General features: G+C 44.0%; 2 protein-coding genes across 3 annotated transcripts in view; one reads left to right on the top strand and one right to left on the bottom strand.

Moving 5' to 3' along the window:
- Positions 1 to 8,232, bottom strand: part of RSPRY1 (ring finger and SPRY domain containing 1) — a 35,561-nt gene extending 27,329 nt beyond the window's left edge. Inside the window, exon 1 of one of the 2 annotated variants that reach the window (XM_005526263.3) lies at positions 8,106 to 8,232. The gene's annotated coding sequence lies outside the window, so the exon portion shown is untranslated. Of the gene's footprint in view, positions 1 to 8,100 lie in introns of both variants that reach the window. The other variant, XM_088062350.1, reaches the window with a different exon arrangement.
- A 575-nt stretch (positions 8,233 to 8,807) lies between these two features.
- PSME3IP1 (proteasome activator subunit 3 interacting protein 1) lies at positions 8,808 to 21,866 on the top strand. The gene is made up of 7 exons (XM_088062438.1): positions 8,808 to 9,008; positions 11,610 to 11,755; positions 11,942 to 12,040; positions 13,757 to 13,879; positions 17,765 to 17,897; positions 19,965 to 20,029; positions 21,128 to 21,866. The coding sequence occupies exons 1-7, from the start codon at positions 9,001 to 9,003 to the stop codon at positions 21,343 to 21,345; spliced, it is 792 nt and encodes a 263-aa protein (XP_087918564.1). The 5' UTR covers positions 8,808 to 9,000; the 3' UTR covers positions 21,346 to 21,866.
- The last annotated feature ends 1,466 nt before the right edge of the window (positions 21,867 to 23,332 follow it).

Here is a 23,332-nt window from a genome sequence, read left to right as displayed (position 1 = left end):
ATGGGGATAGTACTGAAAACCAAGGAATTCCAGTAAATTACATATAACTAGAATGTGAAATGGAGACTTTCTCAGGAGATCCCATTGACATGCAAGGTTAACTTCTCACCTGTGAGACTTGTGCAACTACAGAGAAGCAGCTGCTGGGTGTCCAGCATGGTACCACGCAGTGCACGCAGTCAGGGGACCGCAGGCTTTGGGAGGAGCCAGTAAATACCCTGCTGGTTCTTCTGCATGTAGTAACCAACCACCATATTGTGTAATCTGAAGCAAACCCCTAATTCAGTTCTATTTTCTTTAAAAATACCTTGGAGGGTTAAGACTAGTGTCAAAACATGATGGGAAGCAGTCTTTGCTGGCATACAGCATTTCACAAAGCCATTGCCACAGCTGGTTGCTTTCTTGCTGAGGCAAGAGCACCCTAAACCAAAAGCAGACTGACCTTGAGTGTGCCAGTTTCATAAATGGAGACTCACCATGTCTCAAAGCTTTCCAGCTCCTGCACAAGTGCTCATGAATGAAAACCCCCAGAGCTGTACAAGGTTTATGCAAACAATTGGGCCTTAACCCTGTCTTCTGTAGGTAATTCATCTTTGTCACAAACACAGAGCTGGAGGATCTGATCTCTTGTTTGACTTGATGTAAAGCAGAAAGAAGCAGATAGTAACTACCACCACAGTAGATTCTTCTGTAGACTCACTGTGAAAGTCAGATTTTATAGTCACTTGCACATTGCACTGCTTTGTCTTTTCACTTCCTTTAAACCCCTTTTTTAAGCTGGCACAGGAACACTAAAATTGCAACACAGATTTAAAGCGAACTTCACTTTCTCACTCAACTGAGTGTTGCCAGAGCAGGCCTGGTAGGGATTGCTCCCTTGCACAGTTTTTCTCTTACCTCTGGATACAGAGACACTAGTGCTCAGGACATGCCAGGCATCAGATTGTTCAGCTTTCTTTCTGAAAGGGAAACTGAAGCATTTGCTACTTTCAGAGCTTCCCCATCTCAGAGGTCATCATTTGTCATCTCACAGTCATTTAGGTGGAACTGTCCTTTGTACTATAGAAAACGTCAACTTTGCTTCGTCTAAACCACCGCTGGTATCGATCATGCTTCCTGTTTCCCAGCTCCCCAAGACACAGATGGATCATTAAATTTCTTATCAGAGACTGAGCTTAAGTTATGCTTTGAGGCAGATGAAAGCACTTCTCAGATAATGATCTTTAAAAAGATAGTGGTATCTGACAGCCCAGTGAAGTTGAACAAGAAGTGCCTCCAGCAGGGTGATGCGGCCTGGCAGAGCTGAACAAGCTCAGCAGTTGCCCAAGGAGCAGAGGATAATGCACTGCTTCAGAAGTGGCAGAGAGATAAAGATAACGCCCTGTAGATGGCAAGGAACACTAATCCTATAAACTGCAGGGATACAAGCACATGAAATAAAATCGATTAGCTATACTCTATTAAGTTTTGGCACAGACATTCATTTGGAAGCTTATAATTAACTCTTTCAATTAATTCAAGTTAATCTTCCTTGCTGCCCAGAAAGTTCAAGGCGTTATCAACAATACAATTCTGAGAAAAGCATTCATGATATCAGGATTCAATATTAAATAAAAAACCTCACCAAAAAAGCCCAAAACTCTCCCAAAAAATCCACAAGAAATGCCAGAACAGAAAATGCTGGGACAAAAGTGATTCTTTGGATACCAAGCAGAGGTGTAGAATGGCAAAGAAATCACAAAAAAAAAAAAAAGAAAAAAAAAGGCATTTTTTAAAGCTTTATCTAATAAAATTTACAACAGTTCATTTCAGAAAGGATAAGGCTTTATCTATATCAGTATCCAAAAACCAGTGAAAGACTTCTCTTTAGTCACGTGGAGATCAACTCCTTGCAATACTTAAAGAACTTTGTGCATGAGCAAAATCTAAACCACAAAAGCATTTTCAGGGGCAAGTCAAGAGACTGAGCAGCTCAGTGACAGTGCAGCCCTGCCCTGGGAACTGGAAATAGGGCTAGCACAGGGGCATCCAAGTCATCACATTGTGGGCACCAGGAAGAGGCTTCAAGGAGGGACTGCTGGAAGCAGGGGCAGATTCTTGTCAGCAAACCATCAGCGTCATGTAAATGGGCCAAAAGACTGGCAGGGTTTGGCTGTTTCTTATTTAAACTAAGCACTTTTCTTTCGTCTAACTCAGAGCTGGGCTTGTTTTCAGAGGAACATTGGGTGCAGAACTACTATGTAGAAGGCAGAACAGTCTCCTGCTGTAGACCACAGAACTAAGCCCAGCTACGTGGCATGACTAAGCTATTACAAACGTGTAAAATTCACACGTCAAAAGCTGTTTTCAGTGTAAAATTTTGATAACATTGCTGAAAAATTCAGCAATGCCTCAGCTGGAAGGCTGCATTATCAGCTGTCTGACAAGTGCCTTGGTGAGCAGAGCAATGTCTAGAAACAGGCTGAAGAAAGTTCCATGTGTTCACAATTGAAGCAGCATCAGAGGATGGCCTGATCTTTCAGTGGCCAGAGTTGAGAGCCACATTTGTGGCCTTCCCTGCCAGCCATGGAAAGCTGTCTGCTCTTTGCTAGACAAAGTTCAGGACTGTACTGACAGAGCAGGAAATGCCCTTCTCATTCTCTTTCCTCCTGCAAGTGGATACAGTGACAGCTGCTCAAGAGACTGTCATCTGAGTCCAGTACAACATGTAGGTCACTAGGTTAGCAAACCTGCCTCAGAAGCACTCATGGAAAGCACAATTCCTCAACTACCTGGCGCTTCCAGAGCTGAAGAAAACAACCTGAAACACAGCTCTGGGCAGGTCACTGGAACCCCCTTACCTCCCCTACTTCACAGAATCACTAGGTTGGAGGAGACCTTCAAGATCATCAAATCCAACTCAGCTCTAACACCTCAACTAAACCATGGCACCAAGTGCCACATCAAGTCTTTTTTTAAACACATCCAGGGATGGTGACTCCACCACCTCCCCAGGCAGACCATTCCAGTACTTTATCACAGACCTGACTTAAAACAACAAAAAACCCACCCACACAAGAACTCAGCTTCACCTCTCCCCATCTGTCTCTCCAGATTCTGTCTTCAGGACCTTTCCTTTCTGTCCTGCTACAAGTCTGCCAGCAAAGCACACTGCAGGAGAGAGCCTGCTGGGAATTCACCAGCACAAGTGCTCCTGCCAGGTCTCACAGGTATCCTGCTCCAACCACTGAGCTGTGGTATTTTCTTACAGTGTTTTAGGGCCTCGGCCACTACGAAGAAACCCAGAGGAAGTCGCTCAGTGTGCTGTGGCCAAGAAGGGGAAGGGGCCTGAGGGCCCGAGAGATGGCTCAGACAAGTGCAGGTGGGTTAGGAAGTGGGAGGATGATGAGCATGTACGTGTCTCACAAGGCAGCCTGAATATGGCTTAAACAAGACTGTGCACTCAATTTAGTCAAAAAAGGCAGAAAGCTCAAAAACTATTTAAGAGGCTTTCAAAATCCTGTAACAGTACCAGGAACACAAAGTCTCAGCCACCTGGGGCTTCTGCTAAATAACTTTCTGAGGAATTTCAGGAGAATTAAGATTAAATTGTTTTGATAATTACATTTAAACACCACTTCACTAAACGTTACAAAGGGGTAATGCTCTAAAGAGAGAATAACTCATCTATTGTTAATTTAAAAAAAAAATCTTTTATTTCAGGACTGATACATTAATCAGAGTCTGAGTGCAAACACACACACACTATACTTCAACTCACCATTAGTTGAATGTTTTTAAAAGCAGGGAGAACAATTCTAAGCCTGTTTCATGCAGCTTTAGAGAAAAAAAAAAGAGCATCAGCAGGTTGCTGGATTTTCTTTTTTCAGTATGACTTTCTAGCATGTCCCACTGTCTGCAGGAAGGTATAAGATACACATGAATGGTGCAGCCTACAAGCTCATAGTTCACCAGCTGCCCTCTAACCTATGATTCAAGCTGTAATTGTACCACTTCGTGCACATGCACTGAAGCCAGCAATCCAAAAACCCATGCCAACACTTCAGATCAAAATGTCCTCAACACTCGTCCTTCTCACACCTAACAAAACACCGATATATTCAGATACTTAGAGCAAAAGGGAAGCATTTTCTATGAAAAAAAAAAAAAGAAGAGCCTTAGAAAAGGAGAAAAATAATTACAGTTGTGTTTTATATGCTCAGAAACCACTATTTCCCTGAGGGGAAAGATTTATTAGGAAAAAGATGGATTTCTTGTCACTGATCACATTAACTCACTGAATTCCATCTAATAAACATGCATTAAAAACCAAGGAGCAGCACCTCATCCCAGACTTCGGACTGCCAGATATCCCTGCTGCATGGGCAAAGCCCACCAAACACACAGAGTTCCCACGGCAGAGCTGTGCTTCCAAAGCACAAGTCTGGTCACAGCAATGGCAGATCAAGGGCAGGTAATTACAAGCACTTCTGAAGAGACACTGTGATGCATTGGTCAGTCATGCAACCTTGTGAGTCATGTGTGAACATTTGACTTTTATTAGACCTCAGAAACATAATGAATAATAGAAAAGGAAATAAAGATCATGCTGGCACAGCCACTGCCCTGCAATGCCAACTTTACAGTTACCACACACAGACCAGGAAAATAAAATATATTGTCAGAACACAAGGAAATACAAAGCACATGAGATACTCGAAAGACAAGGAATCTCAGCATAAGACCACTGCCTGCACTGCTGTAAAGCAGCGAATAAATTCAAAGTTTACTGAGCAATCGTAAGTACAATAGAGGGAAAAAAAACCAAACACAAAAAACAGTTTGAAATGCTGAACACAGCACGTTGGTAATAGAGTAGAACAGGACAAATATCACGACATTAGCTGGCCTTCAATTTACGACAAGGTGAGAGCATTCTAAGTTGGTGCCTCTGTGTTGTGAGGGAATCCACACAGTGTGTATCATGAGCCTTGCTGCGCTTTGTGAGGGTATCACCACATAGCTACAGGACCAACAGAGGACATTTCCAAACACAGCACATTGCCAGGTAGAAGATAATGATATGAAAGGAAATTTGAATGAAGAAACCTCTGAAGAGTTACAGGACAGTAAGTGTTCTATGACAAATCACTGCCTTTATCATTAACTTCTTACACTAATAAATATCTTCCTGCTATTCCTTAATTTTAACAAACAAGCAAAAAGCTTGAGGAGAATTGACCCCGATTCCACCCGATGGGCAGAATATAAGGGATGTCTTAATTTACACGAGGGAACCAAATATAAGTGATCTATTTCAGTCCTATCCATTAGACTTGCAGCAAATGAAATGCACTTCAAGCCAAGACCTCCTATGTGAAAACACTGATAATGTACCAAGGGAGAGTACTCTAGAGTTGTGCAGAAAACCATCATGTCCCTCCAAGAGGAAAAAAAAGAACATTAAGAAAAGCACAGGATAATGTATCAGTGAGAGAACAAGAGAGCCACTGAGTGATCACCAAATTATGAGGCCACAGAGTAGGATACCACAGTGGCTACCACAAAATGTTGCAGTGAAACTCCATGTATAGGAGGCTGAAGGTAGATAAAAAGGAAAGTTAAAGACCTCAGAGAAACCCATAAGCCCACCTTCCTGCAAACACACACTGCTATCACAGCTGATAAGGGAGGACAAGGTGGATTAGGTCTATCAGCAATCTAAGAGTGGGTAAACAACCAAGGCTAAACTAATAAACAATAAGCATCAGCAAGAGTTATGACAAGAGTTGTGCAGAATGCAAAATACAGCACTAAAATACCCTGGAGGAGCTTCCTACTCAAGTGATGGACAGGGGAAGCAGAAAACTTTCAGTTAGCAGGAACCTCAAGAGAATGTCTGGATGAAAAGGGAAGAGACAAGGAGTGATCAGGCAACTACAATTGTGCTTAACTCGTCTGAAAAAGAACACACCATGGGAAATTCACAGTCTGTTCAAACAGAACTATAAATAGGAACAAACAGCAGAGATTGGGGCACAAAGCAATAATAGCAATGTCCTAAAGGGAGGGACAGAGGAATGGGTGCCAGGAGGAGAAAGAGCCTCTTTTGCTGAGTGGACTTAGGCAGAGAACAAAAACACAGGCAAAAGCGCTTACAAAAGAATGGGCCGGATTTAGATCAAAGATCAATTCTGTGCTTTTGGATAAATGCAAAACAAAAACACATTTAACAGCATTACAGACTCTTAAATTAATATGACAAGTTTTGAGAATGCACAGTCCTCCAGAAATCCACAATCAAATACAGGAGTCCAAGAGGAGACGAGATGGAAGGCAGTATTTCAGATGGCTCAAAGGTGATGAGGTGATTCACTGTTTAAAAATCTGTATGGTTTAATAAGAAAATAGCAAAAAATTTAACATCAGGAAGAAAACAAGGGAAAGTCACAGTACACAAGTGGATGTAGTTTTCCACATGACAATAATCTCAAAGCAGTGATGGATGTACAGAAAATTAGTAGAAAAGCAGAGCAGAGCTGAGGACCATCATGAGAAAAGAAAACAACCCCAAAACAAACACATGCATTCAGTGCAAGACAATGGACAGAAAAACTAAATCCTGAGGCAAAGCTAGTGCTAAGTGGAAAAAAAAAATCTCTTATATTGAAGAAAACAAATACTGACACAGACATAAATTAAAAAAAACCGAACAAACCACCAAACACACCAGCATTCAGAAAATACAGCAGGCTGAATAAATTTAGGAGAGAAACAGCAGCTCATGTCTGTTTCTCCATGGACCAAAGTTTCACTGTGTGAGAAAAAGTGGTAACACTGGCTGAGCACCAAAATGAACTCTGGGCTCAGGGATGAGAGTTTGCAATAATGAAACAGAAAATGAAAAGTAAGGTGACTACAGTCATTCTTGGGACCTACATTAAGATTGTTACTAGAAGGGAGAGTGCACCTACTACTACACAGCAGAACATACAAAAAAACCCCAGCAGTTCCTAAAAAGAGGGGGTCAATAAAGGCCTGCAAGACAGAAACAGCAATCAGCAGGACAGAATCAAATGGCTTGAAAGAGGAAGTCATGCTCGATACGGGCATAATACAAGCAGTGAAAAAATCCTGTTTTACAAGCACTGAAGCGGGAGAGCAGAGCAGAGCAGAGCCCAGGTGTTCCCGCACCCGTAGCAAAGGTGCCGCTGCCTAATCTGTCGCCCAAAAACGCAAAACAAAAGATCCAGGTAAACGAGGGCATTTGGTGGCCCGTTCCACACCTTCACATCTCCTCTGTAAAGGCAGAAAACTTGCTGTGGAGAAACATTTTCACACTGAGAGCAATAAACAGTTTTCAGGATTCAGACTCCTGACATTCATGTAACAATATTGAAGGGCTCAACAACACCGTCGTGTTTCCGAGCTGCCAAAGCAGCTCATGGGGTCTGTGATTCCGCGGTTCGATGTCATTTTGCCCCTCGCACACCAAACCCGCTGTAGCCAAGCCCTTGTTTTGCAAGTCATACGAGCACCGGGAGCTCTCCGTGCAGCCGGGAGGCGCCGTTAGGAAGTTCCAACCCCTCCCGGCCCCGAGCAGCCCCGGACTCGGGGCGCCCGGCTCTCCAAACCCTCCGTTCATTCACCTCTTGCCGCCTTCTTTAGCGAGTTCCCAGCTCCACACGCCAGCCCAGCTCTGCCCAGCTCCGGGGCCTCCAGGAGAGCTCAGCGAGCCCGGGGGCTGCACCTTGGCCACCCGCCCCTTACCCCTGCTTGTCCTCCCCAGAAGGGGAGGTACCGGTGGTCCCGGCGAGGCAGCCGAGGGGTACTCACAATCCCTGGGGGGCATCTGCATCAACCACCAGAGCCGACGGGACCCCGGGCCGCTGCCCGGGGCCGGGGGGCTGCGCCGGCCCGGCCCCCCCCCCCACCGGGACCTGCGCCGGCGGCCCCTAGGGGACCGGAGGGCGGGGTGGGCTGAGCACGGTGCCTTCACTCATTAACGCACGGCCGGCAACGGGGCTACCAGCGCCCAGCCCGGCGCTGTCCCTTCCCCTCAGCCCGATGCGCGCCCCGCTCCACCCCAGCTCCGAGTCAGCCAGGCCGCGTCCGCCCTACCTCACCTCAGGTCAGCTCCGCGCAGCCCCGCCGAGAGCGCAGCGGGGCCGCCGCGGACCCCGCGCCCTCCACCCCTATCCGGCCCCGGCCCGGTGCTGCCGCCGCTCCTTTGTGCCGAAAGATGGAGGCGACTCACGACGCGGCCCCGCCCCGGCCCCAGGCCCCGCCCCGGCCGCGACCGCGCCCCCCGCCGTCTCCCTGGCGACCCACCCCGCCCTCGGCCCCGCCCCCGGCACCGCAGCTTCGCCCAATCGAGACGCGAGGGCTTCGTGACGTCATCCCTCCAGCCAACCCCCGTCCGCTCTGCACGCCGTTCTGCCCGCCGTAAGAGCGGCGGGGATTGGGTGCCGCGGGGGCGGGGCCGCCGAAGGAAGGGCTCACTCGGTTGGCTGCGGGAGGCGGAAGGGGCGGGGCGGCCGGCGGAGGGGAGCGGGGTCAATGGCGACGCTGCGGGCCCGGCGGTGCCGCTCGCTGTGAGGGGCCGCGGTACGTGCCGGGGGCGGGCCCGGGGCGGTGGGGCCGGAGGAAGCGCCCGGGGGCGGGGATAGCGGCCGTGGCCGGGCTGCCGGGCCCTTCGGGTGCCGGGGTGAAGAGGGCCGGGCCTGGGCCCCGCGAGAGCGGCGGGCCGGGGGCCGCTCCCGGGACGAGGGGCTGGAGGGAAGGTGGAGAGAGGAGGTCGCAGTGAGGACTCGGAGCAACTCGAGCCCGGCACAGCCGGGAGGGTTCCCCGCACCGAGCTGCGGGAGCACCGCAGGAAGCGGGGCCCGGGGGCGGTCTCAGGCTCGTGGGGAGCCATTCATCCCCTCCGTCTCCGGGGCGGCTCCAGGCTCCGCACGCAGCGCCTTATTTGATGTGGTGCGGGAAGCGCTGCCCGACTCGGTTCAGTGGCGGGGTGATGAAATGGGTAGGTAAGTACTCTTTGTTATTTAATGAGGGCTGAATGTATTGGAAGCTGCACTAGCGTACCCAAGACGCCGTCGCTGCTCTGCATCTGTTCCAGCCTAGGTGGTGGCAAGGGTTATGAAGTTTGGGAGGTTTTTTGATCCTGGGCGTGTTGCCATCTGGTATTATAAAAACCTGCCGTTTACAACTGTAACAAACTTTTGTCACTTGCAGTGGCAGCATAGCCCTAGAATACAGTCACCAGACGAAAACATAGATAAATAGGGAGAATTTGCCAAGTGCGTGTTTTTTGTCTGGTCTGGTTTGTGTGTGTTTGCGTCAGATGGGAGAGGGCAAAGAATACAGCAAGATTAGCAAACTTTATAAGCGTAAGGGGACTTTAATCTGATGCTGCTTGGTGGGTTTTTTTCCCCCCACATCTCTTTTCCCCAAGATGGGGTTGTCAGTATCAGACACCAGTTTTCAGGATGGTATTGAAAACATCATTGCTGCATCTTAATGCAGCACCTTTAATTAGGCCATAATGAAATGATAATCCACTTCCTGTATCTTAAAATATATTGTCTGAGTGAACTGACTGATCCAGATGGTTTGCTGTTGAAGGCTTTAGTCCCCAGAGCTTACTGTGTTCTTGTAGAATTCCTCTCTCTCAGTTTGCTTTTATTACTTTCTGTCACCATTGTATTGGAACCTTTTGTTTCCTCTCTAAATATATAGGTTGAGATGACACAAGTGAAAAAACAAATTATGTTGTTTATACAGCATTTGGATAGGAAAGCTGGCCTTCTGATCAGGACCTGTGTTCAGCAGTGAGATTCGATTTTTATCTTTGCAGGTTTCCAGCTTGAACCACCTTCAGAAATTACACTTGAAGAGCAAGTGTTCCATGCTTTCTGGAAAGTGGATTTGTCTTAGGGTAGATTTTTCTGTTAGATATTAAAAAAAAGAAATAAAGGAAAGTTAAAAAAAGAGAAAATCACCAGCCCTGGATCTGCCCTTCCTGTCCGCAGGAATTCTTAAGAGAATTCTTTTGTTTTAACTTCTTTTAATAATACTAACCTTAATAATGCATTCTGCTATTATTATTATATTGCTACTAACAAATATTAGTCCAGTGCGCTAAGCTGAAGTTCTCCTGAGACCTCAATTTTTAAATTTTTGTTACAAGCAATATGCCACAAAACTATCAGGTTTTGTAAGGGTTTCAGGACTTCCTGCAGGATTGAATCCTTGAAGGATAAGAAACAGGCTTTTTCCCCTTATTTGAGTTACTGCATCCCTTCCTCCTTGGAAGAGTAACTGTTCTGGGATCTCTTTTGTGCTGAAATGCAGACAGAATGAGATCCCAAATGAATAGTACTTGGCAGAACTGTGGGCAGTCATCTGCAGTCCTTAATTGCTGCAGTTGTACCAGGGAGATAATGAAGTTGAAGAAAGTTATGTGTGCATGTCTTTAAATGAACAGCTCTGTATGTTGTGTTTATGTTGTACTTCTGTGCACAGTTTTGATGTACAGGCTTGAAGCAAAAACAGGCATTAGGGCTCCATTGTGTAGCACGGAGCTGGCAGAATAATTCTGAAATGAGACACCTAGGACTTACAGAAGCAGTTTGTTTCATCCTGGGCTTACAGGTGTCAAGACCATGAGTTTCCTTGTTAGGTCAACTACTTGGAGCATCTCCACTTTGCACCTGGTACTGAAATCTTGAAGCAGAGGGTGGCTGCACTGTGTGGGAAGTGGCTATGTTCTCTCCAGTGCTGCTGGAAAATGGGAAAGTGCTGCTCATTTTGTAACCCCTGCTCTGTTTTAGCCATGAGGAGTTCCCTTTCTCACTCACCTGTTGATTCCCAGCCAGGTCCCCCCAGTTTATATACTGGGCACAGTGTTCTGAGGTCATGTTTCTAAAAACTATCCCTTTGGCCAATTCAGGACATCTGTCCTGGCCATGCTCCTTCACAGCTTGTGTAGCTCCTCGCTGCTGGAGCGTGAGATACTGAGGAGTCCTTGGCTTTGGCTAAAACTGCAAGTGTTATCAATGTTCTTGTCACTCCAAACCCAAACCACAGAGCTGTACCAGCTACTAAGGAGTTTAGCTCTGTCCCAGCCAAAACCAGAACAGCTGCTAATTTCTGAAATCTCACTGTTAATCACTTCTAAATACACGCATTCAACAACTGAAAACAGGCAAGCTTTCTCAAATGTTCATATTGGTTGGTCAAAAAGAACTTGGGATTTGATGTTTTGCCATTGCTTTGTCTCTCTTCAGAACAGACATGGAGGAACAGAAATAAAAGGGTGAGAGTGTAGGTGAGGATGTTTAGTTTTATTTTTTTAAAATACTTAAGCAAAGTAAGCCCATTAAATCATGACTTTCAGAAAAACAGCCTGATAATGATGAAAAGAGTAAAGAAGGAGTAATAGATGGTGCTTATTAGTCTTAGCACTTAGGCAGTGAGTCTGTGTCTCAGTCAGTGCCTACTATGCAGTGTTCTTTAGAGAGCTGAAGTTATTGTAAGGGCAGCAGGTCTGTTTTTCAGGATATTTAATAATTCCCTCTCTGAAAAGCATAATCAGACTCCTGATGTTTTGCATATTGTGTTTCTAGGAGACACTGTTCCACAATGGATGGGGGAGATGGTACTGCTGACCTCGTGATTAACAAGAGGTTCGTGTCTGAAGCAGAGCTCGAGGAGCGACGGAAGAGAAGGCAAGAGGAATGGGAAAAGGTCCGAAAACCTGAGGACCCAAAAGGTATGGGCTAAATTTTAGAAATTATAGGAAAAAGATCTGTGAATTTTTCACTTTTGTGGAAAACAGAAATAAAAAGTAATGGCTTTTTATTTTCTATAGTTGAAGGATTTTTTACATGAAGGAACAGAACTATTGGTGGTTTATGTTTCTAACATATGGTCTCCCTTCCTGATTTGTTCCTTTCAGAATGCCCAGAGGAGGCATATGACCCACGGTCGTTGTATGAAAGGCTCCAGGAACAGAGAGAAAAGAAGCAGCAGGAGTTTGAGGAGCAATTTAAATTCAGTAAGCAGCACCAGCAGCAAACTGCATGTGTTGTATGCAACAGCTGTGCACAACTTCTGAGTAAAGGATATGTCTGTGTGTCTTGCCTCCCTCTCTGAGAGGGAAACAAAGGCTTCAACAGAGTACTATTGAAATCCTGGATTTTTAAAGAAATACGTTCTATACCCTGGGGCAGCACTACACACATGCAAAACTCAAAAGATGTTTGTGGTTATCAAGCTGCATGCCTGTAAAGTGTTGAAAACTGAGCTTATATTGCATATAAAGTAAAAAAAACAACAAACAAACTCGATAGCAATCCATGAAAAAGTGTGAAAGTATTGTGGTTTTGTGAGTTTTGAACTCATGCTTTAACACATGCTTGAATCAATTAAAGAAATTCTGTTAGAGCGGCTATTACATTTCCAAGCCATAATTATTTGACTGAAAGTGATTTGAGACTTAAGATTATGATTTGGAAGAAGTAAATTTACATGTTTTGATTCTTCAGAAGTAGGTGTTTGACTCTTCTAATGGAATGGGAACCTAATTTCTATTGATGTTTGAATTTCTGGTTTTAATAGAAAAGCCCTTTGAAAAGTGGCAAGTACAGATAGCAGCTCTAATGCATGATAGTCTCCAGCTGACTGACTGCTGTCAGCCTGAATGGGAAGGGCTTCTAATAACTGTGTAAATTAATAGTTTTTCTTGCCCAGGTGTATTAGATCTGCAGCACATTTGCTCTGCTAATCCAAGTACTGGAATAGGAAGTAGCCCTGAGAAGTAAATCCACTTCTGCTTTTAAGGCAGCCACAGCAGAATATCAGATACCAGCTAACCTGGAGAACAAAACCTACTGCAGAGTGCCTGGGAGGGAGCCTCAGTGAAACCTCAGCTCAAAGGACCTCAGTGGCTGCTCCTCTTAGTTTGCAGATGAGGCAGGCAGAAAATGGAATTAATTCATGTCACTTGCTTCAAAAAATGTCCCGAGTTTCACTACTTTTGCTCTCTGAAGGGACCCTCAGCAGCAGTAGTGAGAGCTACAAGTTACTCTTTAAAGCTTTATGAATGAGCTCTGAATGAGTTGGAAGGAGCAGAGATTGGCTTTTATAAAGTAACCTCAGATAATAATTGATTTCCAGAGCTTTTCTGTCAGACACAAGCTTGTCAGTTGTCAGTAAAAATGGATTTCCTAGTTTGCCCTCAAAGTGACTAGGGCCTTCCTGTGTGGGTGAAGTTTAAAAATATGGTGACTTCATGTAAAAGCCTAAAAAATCCTCCTATGGAATTAAACTTTAATGAAGACTAAAGGGGATGATTGGGCTAAGATTTCTGATAATGACTACAAACGGCAAGATTTGGTCTTTCTAAAGCATAGTGTTTATTGTCATTCTAATTAAATAATTTGCTCAAGAGGCACTGAACATTTGCAGAACAGGAAATAAAAGACCTTCCTGCTGCACTAGCATATGCTTTCCTTAAAATAGCGTAGCATGTTTAGGAAGAATTTGTTTTTATTTAGAAATTAGGAGTTGTCTTGCTTCTACTTATTTTTAAATTTTTGAACAGGTGTTAAAACTAATTAGGTAGGAATTGTTTGCTGTAAGAAAATGTACTTCCTTTTTTGAGGGAAGAAGTAGTGTGGTTTTCTAGTTATTGTTTGGTTTAAGAGCATTTGGAGGAGACAGACTTAGACTTAGTGTCTGAAACCAAAAAATTTCTTCTTTCTTTATTCAGAAAATATGGTAAGAGGCTTAGATGAAGATGAGACGCATTTCCTTGATGAGGTTTCTCGGCAGCAAGAGCTACTAGAAAAACAACGAAGGGAAGAAGAGCTGAAAGAACTAAATGAATACAGAATATCCTTTGCACTAAAATGTGTGGTGGTTACCTAGAGGAGGGTAAGAGTGGGCTGTAGTTTGTTCTGTCAGTTGACATTCTTTTTTATAAAACTGCTTTACAGAACGTGTATAATGATACACTTTCAAAGTTTAATGGTTTCATTGTAGCTTTGATAGACTACTGCAATGTTAGATAGTCCCCCTCAACTCCCACTTCTTTGATACTTTTATTTCCTTCTCCCCCTCCATTGTTTAGGGGTTTGGTTTTTTCTGTTATTGAGGTAATGAAGTAGCATCACTAAAAAGAGAAATGGAACATAAAGAAAAGCCAGTGTATTATTTCTGATATTTTGCTTTTGTCTTCTTATGGAAAATTACATGCTCTTTTTTTTTTAACTGTATATTGTTTAATTTTAACATACCTGTTTGAAATAATGTATGGATTGCTCTCTCTGTTACTCTTTTTGGAGTATTAGATACTTTCTCCCCTGCTGATACCTGCAGGATGAGAAATTAAATACATCTGTGCAGATGTGCTGACTTTCTTCTGGGAAGTCAGTGCCCTTGGAGTCTTGGCTCCTTTGGGTAACACACACTTGTAGGCAGGACTAAGAGCAAGATAGTTTGGCTTTGCTGTTAAATGCCTAATTTTCTTGTAGGTATGCTAGAAAATCATATAGGATGCTTTTTCTCTCTAATTAGTGCCAATCAAGGGAGGTTGGAATGATATGAGAATTTCAGTGCTAAGCAAAATGTTGTTTTTTTGATATTTACTAAACCTATGCACAATCTGATGGTTTCCTTGTCTCTGGCTTTTGAGTTATGGGTGAACAAAACACAAATTCTCAGGGAAGCTTTAGTATAAATGAGAGAGCTTGTGGATACAAGGAGGAGACCAAAAACGGTCAGCAAATAAAATTGAATAGGGCTGATACTACAAAGCTTGGTCTTATCTTGTATTAGTCAATGAATTACAGTTTGGAGCGTGTGTCCTGTGAAGAGCATCTCAATTAGCTCAGGAATGCGTTTATGAAAAAGCAATCCTGATGCATTTTTTTCACTTCAGAAATAGGCTGCAGTTAGTTGATTGCTTTGGAGTATTTTCTTGATTTGCTGGATCTAATCATGGGATATTTGTGGGATATATTTAGTTTCGGTGGTGGTTGCTCGCGGGGCTGGCTGATCCAGGGTTGTGCAGTGTGAGATTGTGCTGTGGGAGCAGCTGACAGCTCTCGTTATGTCACGTACATCTGGGGTGAGCCATACCAGCCTGGAGGGAATTTAGTTGCCTTGAATTAGCCACATAACACACAGATCCCTGAACAGCCTGATCAAGATGTACAGGCCATCTTACCTCAGTCTTTGCACTCTTAGTAATATTGGTGGCTCTGAATCCAAAGTCTTGCTGTAAAAATTAAACTGTAGAACTTATTGCTGATGGGGTGGAGGAAGGGAGAATGTTTTATAGTCACCTCATCTCATGAGACAATCAAAAGTGTTGCCCATTTAATTTCCTTTTTAAATTCTTTTTATTTAACCATAATATTTCAAGTAACCTCAGAGCAAAATTACTTGTGTTTTGAAATTTTTGGCAGTGTTCTGAAATGCAAAAGTGTTTTTTGCTTCTGCAGGTTGTTAGTAATGGTTTATCACTGCAGTGACAAAAACCACTGTGCTGCATCTATAGGTGCTGTTCAAGTGCTCTTCCAAATTAATAAGAGGAATGTCAACCTAATGGATTTCATTATTTGCTCTTTTTTCTGGTATAGCATCTAATTGAAGCTACCCAGAGGCATTAATTTCATGGTAAAAACTGCATCAATATTCAAGTACAGAGATTTATTTTTTTTCCTTAATTTTTCAGGTTGAACAATCACAAAATTATACATCTTCAGGATAAATATGCCTTGGAATATTTTAATGTATTCTTGAGCATAAGAAATTCATATGCATGGATGAATAGGATTTTTTCTTTCTCCTGCATGAATAACTAGATTTGTTTGTTCCTTACCCTATCCAGACCCCCCTGTTCAAATAAAGATTTACAAATATTTTTTTAGCAATTTCCAAGAAGTATTTGAGAACAAGATCATCTTGTCTTCACTCCTGTCTAAATGTAGGAACAGTCCCCCTCCAAGAAGCCAGCTTTACTGAAGGACAGCTTGTTTAGTGCAGTTGATATTTAAGATTGAGAGGTTTGTTTCTAATGTTGTCTTCCTGAGAGGGAACACTTCTTGGCTGGGTACAGCATTACATTTGCTAATGACAGCAGGATGTATAAGATATCTACTAAAAATGTGCTGTGCCTTTCTAGTTGAGGAGTTTTAGGAGAATGCCATCCTGGATGGAAGCTAAAAGTCTGTAATTTGGTATCTTTTAAAAGAAAAGTCTTTGAGTTCCTCAGCCAGGCTTAGAATATAACAAGGTAATGGACCTAAATGTGGCAGTTGAACACTGCAGTGTGTCGAAGAATTGTGTGGCAACATCAAATCATGTTCGGCACAAGGAGCTTTCAGATGACTCCAGACAGCCACAGGATGGCACTCCTGTGCCATCTCAAAGATAGATAAAATTGAACAGTGGTTTGGGCTGAGAAGACTTTTGGTTGAAGTAAAGAGCAGTCTGGGTTACTGCTGTGTCTTTAGGAAAAACAAATAATAAATGGCATCTGAACATTCCTGTCTGTAAAGTAATTGGACACTGATGTTATTTCAAAGCAAAGCAAAGTTTTTGATTTTCAGATACTCAGTAGGGGAAAAAAGCTATAGCTTCAAATATATGGTCATCAACATGAAATTCACTATCCAGTATATGTCTGCAGTGACTGGGGCACCTGTGAAACTCCAGGTTGTGGAATTGTAGTTGGAGGAGAAGCTGTTAGAATACTAGATTTGAGTTTATAAACATGCTTTTAAACTAGGTTAATTTGCCTGTGCAGCTAAAATTTTTGCAGAATTTTGTGTGACTCTCCTGGCGCCTCACTTGCAAACAGGGTCTTTGACAGATTTCTCTTCATCACACAAGGAGGTGTGTTCAGTGTGTGCAGAGTTTGCTCTAATAAACAGACACAGCGCCTTGTTATCCCATCTCAGAACCTGCTTAAGCTTCTTCACATCATTATATATTTCAGCTTCATTCCACCTTGCTAGCCCTGTTTTAATCTACTTAGGTTTTCTGAGCAGTTGCAATCTTTTTTGGGTGAATCTTGGACCACAGTTCCCTTTAATCAGTGTCTCCTTTCTCTTGGGATTGGTCCTCAGACCAGCAGTAGAAGCTTTATGGTCCTTACAGAGAGATGAGCTGAAAAGGTATTGTTTAAAGACCAAACCCGAAAAGTGGAGCTGTTCTGTCTTGCTAGGCTGAAATCTGCTGGGCTCAGCAACAAGAGGGTTTGAGGAGTGGAAGTGAGTGCATATATTGCTACTCAGCTTTTCTGGTAAGGATTAGAGTGTGGAGCAGAAAATTTGAATTACAAATGTGTTGATCCCTGTAGAAGGGGAAGTACTGCATTGCCTGTTTAGTTTGTTTGTTTTGGTCCAGCCTGACCTTTTTGCTTTTCTAAGGCCTTTAGGAAAAGGCAGGATGGTGGATATGTTCATGGGTGCTGGGTGTTTTGTGTTACACCTTTCTGGCTTGTGTTGGCTTCACAACAGCCAGGCTGCTGCCTGGGCATCTTCACAGGAGAGCTGGTCCTGATACCTTAGAGAGCTCTGACCCCAGAGGGCGAAGTTTCTTCTCTTTTGGCTGGAGCTATCAGCTCAATGTCATTACAAATAAGTCTATTTTGATAGAATATGTGAATGAACTTCGGTCGCTGCTGTCAGCAGAGCTGGCTAAATATATCGGGGAGGAAATGTCTGTTCTCCCTGTTCCTTCCCAGTTGATCCTTAACCCTTAATTCACAGTACTCTCACTAAAGTGGGAGTCAGTATGGACCCAAAGAAGGAAACTGAGAAGAAATTGCCCATGAAGTCAGTGGAAAACAAGAACAAATTTTCTCAGGCAAAGCTGTTGGCAGGAGCTGTGAAACACAGAAGGTTAGTTTCACACCTCTATAAATTCATGAGGAACGGAACCCAGTTAGCAGTGTAAAGGGAGACAGGCCAAAACTGCCTCCAGAGAGTGAGGTGTAAACCTTAGCCCTAAAGAAAAAAGGGGGAAGGTATAAGAAAAGACCAGTCTTGTTTCTATAGGCTCTCACAAACTGTGGGGAAAAACATGAAGCAAATCAAATAGATAAGCATGTGTGAAGCAAGTGGGTAGGATCTTCATTTTAGAGTGCCAGGCTTGGGCAATCCTGCTTGGGGTTTGAGGGAATCTATTTTACGTCTGTTTGTAGATATCAGAGTCACCTCAAGTGCAATTTCATTCAGGTTGCCTAATTTATCAGCCAGTTTTATCTGTGTTTAAAATGGATTGTTTAAAATGGACAGCGTGGGGGAGACAAGGCTACAAGAGAGGAGCTTTGTGTAGCAGTTTGGTACCAGTTTGGTCCTGAGGATATCAGAGAAACTTTGTGTTCCTCAGTGATTTGTACTGATACATCAACACCCTTTCCATCCCATGGAGGTGACAGCTGGGTTTGGTATCAGTTTGGTCCTGAGGATATCAGAGAAACTTTGTCTTCCTCAGTGATTTGTACTGATACATCAACACCCTTTCCATCCCATGGAGGTGACAGCTGGGTTTGTGATGTGTTTCCTGCTTCGATTTTGGCCTGCAAACACAGCTGCTGGTGTGTTACAGGTTATGGAGAAACCAGGCATGTGTGACCAGACTTATTTCCCACATATGAATCATCTAATACTTAAGATGATTACTGACATCTCAAAATTCAGTGTGTTCAAATCGTCTCAGAAAATGCAAGATTATTTTAGAAGCTTATCTTGTAGGGTGATGTTTAGCTCCCAGTACAGCAGTTAATTGCATGTCTGAAAAGTGAAGTAAGCACTTCCACCACCTAATGTCTGTGGAGTAGGGTGATAGTTTGGGTCTGGGAAGGCAGAAAAGAAAAACCCTGAGCTGGGTAACAAGCAGCCAGCAATGTAGTTTTTGTCTTGTAACTAATAGTGCTTAATCCAGTAGGATGTAGAAAAGGAGCTGGCATGTGCTTAATGGTACTTCTAAAGTCTGCAGATGGCATCCGTTTAAAGAGAGCATCTTAGCTGACATGTCAGTGCCATTGCAGACTTGCTTTGCAGTCTTCTATTTTTGCCATCTTATCTTTTATTGCAAAGTGGCCCAAAGCAAGTGTAGTGTGAGCTCAACATCTGCTCCCTGAGCTTTGTAATTTCCTGTAAAGGATGTATTACTATTAAAAGCTCTCTGCACAGAGTAACCTTTCATCTGCACTCCATGTTCTGATAGGGACCGAAAAAAGGAAAAGAGTTAATGCATAATAATGCTCATGCTTCATCAGTTCATCACTGCTGAATCTGGGAAGCATTTGTTTATGTGGATGCCTTAGAACTGGGAACATGCAGAAGCAGGGGGGGAAAACCTGAGCAGTGACAGAGGAGAGCTATAGAAGCTCTGAAGAGTCAGAAGTCCAAGTCATGCCCCTTTCTCCCAATGCCACTTTGGACCCAGAAAAAGCCTTTCTGGACACTTCTGTGAATTGCTGTAAGACTGGGCTTGCTGGGTGCAAGATTTCTAGATGTTTTAGAACAGGCTGTCTAGGTGCTTGAAGGAGTGGGAAGAATCCCTTCAAGGGAAAAGCCATGGATGTTTGCACCAGCAAGCATGGTAATGCACATGTGCAAGGCTGTGGTCATGTGGGTGTCTGAAGCTCAGGTAGTCACTCCCAGTCTCCTGTGGGGCACGTCCTGCTGAATAGGCAGCTCTAGGCTGCTGTGCAAGGGGTTTGACTGGAGCTCTAAGAGGTGTTTTCCTTTCCCAGGTTAACAAGTGATACTTGTAGTGTAGGTATTGGCGCTGCCTTGGATCCTGCGTGTTCCCCAAGGAGCCTCAGTTAATGGCAGCTGGAAATGGTGATGGTCATCAGGGGACCCTGCTGGCATTTGCTGTAGGATTTGAGGCAAAGATGTAACAATGACTTCACAGTAATTAAGTGGTTATCTATGAAGAGCTTATTTTTTCCACAGTTCAGATGGTGGTAACAGTGTGAAGAGGTTGAAACTAGACACTGACCACGACGACAAGAATCAAGGTATGTCCAGCTTCTGCATTTGGGAAGCTGTGTGTCTGTCACTGAACAGCAACTGAGTTGGGGTTAAATCTCATGGAGGCTTTGCTTTTCTGTTCCTTCACTGGGCAAGGCAGCATGGTTCACTTTTAAGCAGTAGAATGGTGAGGGTGGGTGCTGACAGCCTTGATGGATAATAGCGCTGCAGGGAACCTCTGCTAGGTTATCAGGATGTCCCCTGCCCAAACCAGTCCTGACAGATGTTTGTCTAAGGAGCTCTTAAGTCTCCACAGAGAGAAACTGTGCACCTTCCTTTGAGAGTTTATTAATCTGAAAGAGTTTAATCTGATAATCAATGGAATTGTCCTTAGGTGCATTTCAAGCCTAATGCTTGTTCTGTGGGATGGAGAACAGATCATCCCCTTCCTCTTCACAGCAGCATTACATGTATTTGTATACATCCACTTCAGCTTTATGCTCTGAAGTGATTTGGTCCATCCTGAAATCAATTTGTTTCAGAAAATTGTGGGGAACTAGAAGAAAAATAAAGTTGTGTTTCAGCTTTAGCTGTCAGGGCTGCAATTGACTTGCTGTCAAGAAACTCTGACACAAATCAGGCGAGCTGCAGTTGTGTAACGACAACCCAAGGCGCTTCCTGAATCTCCTTCTGTTCAGTAAACTTTCAGAACAGCAGAAATAATTAATTAGCCATGGAAGATGGGAGATGTTGACTAGCAGAACGATGGAATAAAACTTTTTCTCAACTATGCTGTTATATTGCAAAAAAAATACTCAATTACTCAAAGCAGAGCCATTTACTCTTATTTAGTGGGTTTGGTACTTGACAAGCATCAAACTGACAACTTCAGAATAAAACATCTGTAATGCCAGCATAGAGGTGGGCTTAAACTAGTGATGAGAAGAAAAAAATCCCCTGAGGTAGCAAGTCTTTCCTGTCAGAATGACTTTATTACAGCATAAAGCTGCCTTATGCTTTAATTAAATCCTGAAATCATCCGCTGCTTATGTGGGAAGAGCAGGTGAGTGACACCTGGCGGCTCCTGGGCTGATTGAAAGCCCTTTCCTGCAGTCCACTTTTTGACTGAGGTTTCTCTCTTCCAGAAAAACCCTCCTGTGTTCCCTTGGGGAGCAGCTCAGTGGGAGGCTCCACAGTGCATTGTCCCTCAGCAGCCGTGTGCATCGGGATCCTGCCTGGCCTGGGCGCCTACTCGGGGAGCAGCGACTCAGAGTCCAGCTCGGACAGCGAAGGCACTATCAATTCCACTGGCAAGATTGTCTCTTCTGTCTTTCGTGGCAACAGTTTCTTTGATGGTCCATAACAAAATCTCTCCATGTGTAATGTAGTGCAGAATATCTTCCAAAGCCCTGATGGATGCTTGTTGCATCCTTCTGCCCCAAATATAATCTTTCTAGCTAACCTCTCAACTTTAATACACTGAGATACTCCTAAAGTAACTCATTATTTCTTCCCCTACCCCCAACTTTCCATTTCTGGGGTGCATACTGAGCCTGGAAGAAGAGCTTGCCATCCTAAAGCAGAAGACACACCTAACCATGGCACAAAGGTCTGAGGGTACGGAGAGAGCTTTTATCTTTTACAATTCTTATGGAAAGAATTATGTTGATTTAAGAAGTTTATACAAGACTAACAGGCAAAAAATAATCACTTGAAGCAAAGAAGTCTTGTAGAAGCAGCCATGTGTTCTGTTTTAAAATGTCATTTTTATTCTGTATTTGAAAAATGGGGGCAGAACCGAATTTGAGCAGATGGTGAAGTGTAGATTGCCATGACACTGTAAAGAAGTTTTAGTGTTACATGATTAAAGACGTTCTGAATGCATTTTTTTATCTCTGCCTATGCCATTCATAATTGTTCTTATTTCATTAATCAATTTCTGCTCTACCCAGCCAGCCCCTCCCCTCAAACCGCCATCCACAAGAGCTGTAGGTCAGTTTCCCACAAAATCAGAGGTGTTGATGGAAAACTTGGTCTGAGTGAGTTCACAGGAACTGCAGTTGGCTTTTCTGCTCAGAGGCTGTTGTTCCAGCACTGAGGCTTGACAAGTCACGCAGCTTTTCAGCAGTGTCCTGAAGGGCATGAATCCAGGGTGGGTGGGACTCTCCTGTTCAGCCAAACTCCTTTGTACAGAAGTTGGAGGATTCCAGAAGTAGGGCTCCTTTTAATCTCAGTGTGCTGATGGGAATTTGGAGGGTTGGAAAGCTCAGCACGGCTGCTCAGAGGGGTGGAAGTGTCTTTGTGCAATCCTGCTCTATGTCCTACCCTTGTGAGACAGCAGCTGGTCAGTGTGTACCAAGGGGCAGTTACCTGGAGGTGACACTGAGGGACTTGTGAGGGAGCAGTGGGCTAAAAGCAGAGAAAATAAGGCCTGTAGTGGATTCATGCCTTAGCTTGAGTGTAGAATTTTCCAAAGGAAAGAGGGAGAGTTGTGCTTACAATGAAGCTATCCTTAGCCAAACACCCTTTCTATGCACCCTTCTGTGCACAGCCCTGTTCCACAGTCAGATCCTGACAAACACTCTGCAGTTCATCCCCTTCTGGGATGCCTGGCACCTCCTGTGTTTGCTCCAGAGTTGCTCCTGTCTCTTCTCTAGATACTGTAATTATGGCACTTTCAGGTGGAAAATAAGTAGATCTCATGCAGCCTCCCTAATGCTTTGCTTTTGGTGACTTTCATTTTACTGAGCTAAGGAATGAAATGGAAGTGGTGCACAAAAAAAAAAAATGGCTTGATTTTTTTATTAAAGTTGCATGGACAAGAGCCTCAAGGAGTTGGTATGAGAGCTGCTGCTGTTCTTCCCTGGCATTAAACTAGATCAATACTCTGACTGTAGAGTCAGAGCAGCCTGGCCCAGCTGCCAGCATGCTGGGGCCATTTTCCTGAGTGGTATCTTGCACAGCTGCCTGATTTAGGGAGAAATTTGTAGTGGGAGTTTCCAGCCAGTTGTGGCAAATGCAGTGGTGGGCTGCAGGTGAGATGGTGTGTATATGTTGTGCAAGGCCAGGAGGAGACACAATCCAGGAAAAGCAGATGTGAGGGCCCTCTGCCTTCCTCCTGTTCCTAGAAGAATGGAATAGGACACTTGGGGAATGCCTTTGAGTCTGAGTCAGTTCTGCTGTTCTCAGGGCCTGGCCCACGTAAACAAACTGCAGAGCTGTCCCAGCTCCTCACTCCATCCATTGTTCCCATTTACCTTCGTACATCAGAAGCCATCTGACATTAAAATCCTCCAGTGCTGTGGGAGATGTGCTGGGAAGTGCATGGGATGCAGGATAAATCAGACCTG

Source organism: Pseudopodoces humilis, chromosome 14 (assembly GCF_049639895.1).
Source record: "Pseudopodoces humilis isolate 2021_Gansu_Grassland_sample_001 chromosome 14, ASM4963989v1, whole genome shotgun sequence".
NCBI lineage: Eukaryota > Metazoa > Chordata > Aves > Passeriformes > Paridae > Pseudopodoces > Pseudopodoces humilis.
The sequence above is the reverse complement of the archived record's forward strand: the minus strand, read 5'-3'. Positions and strand labels throughout refer to the sequence as shown.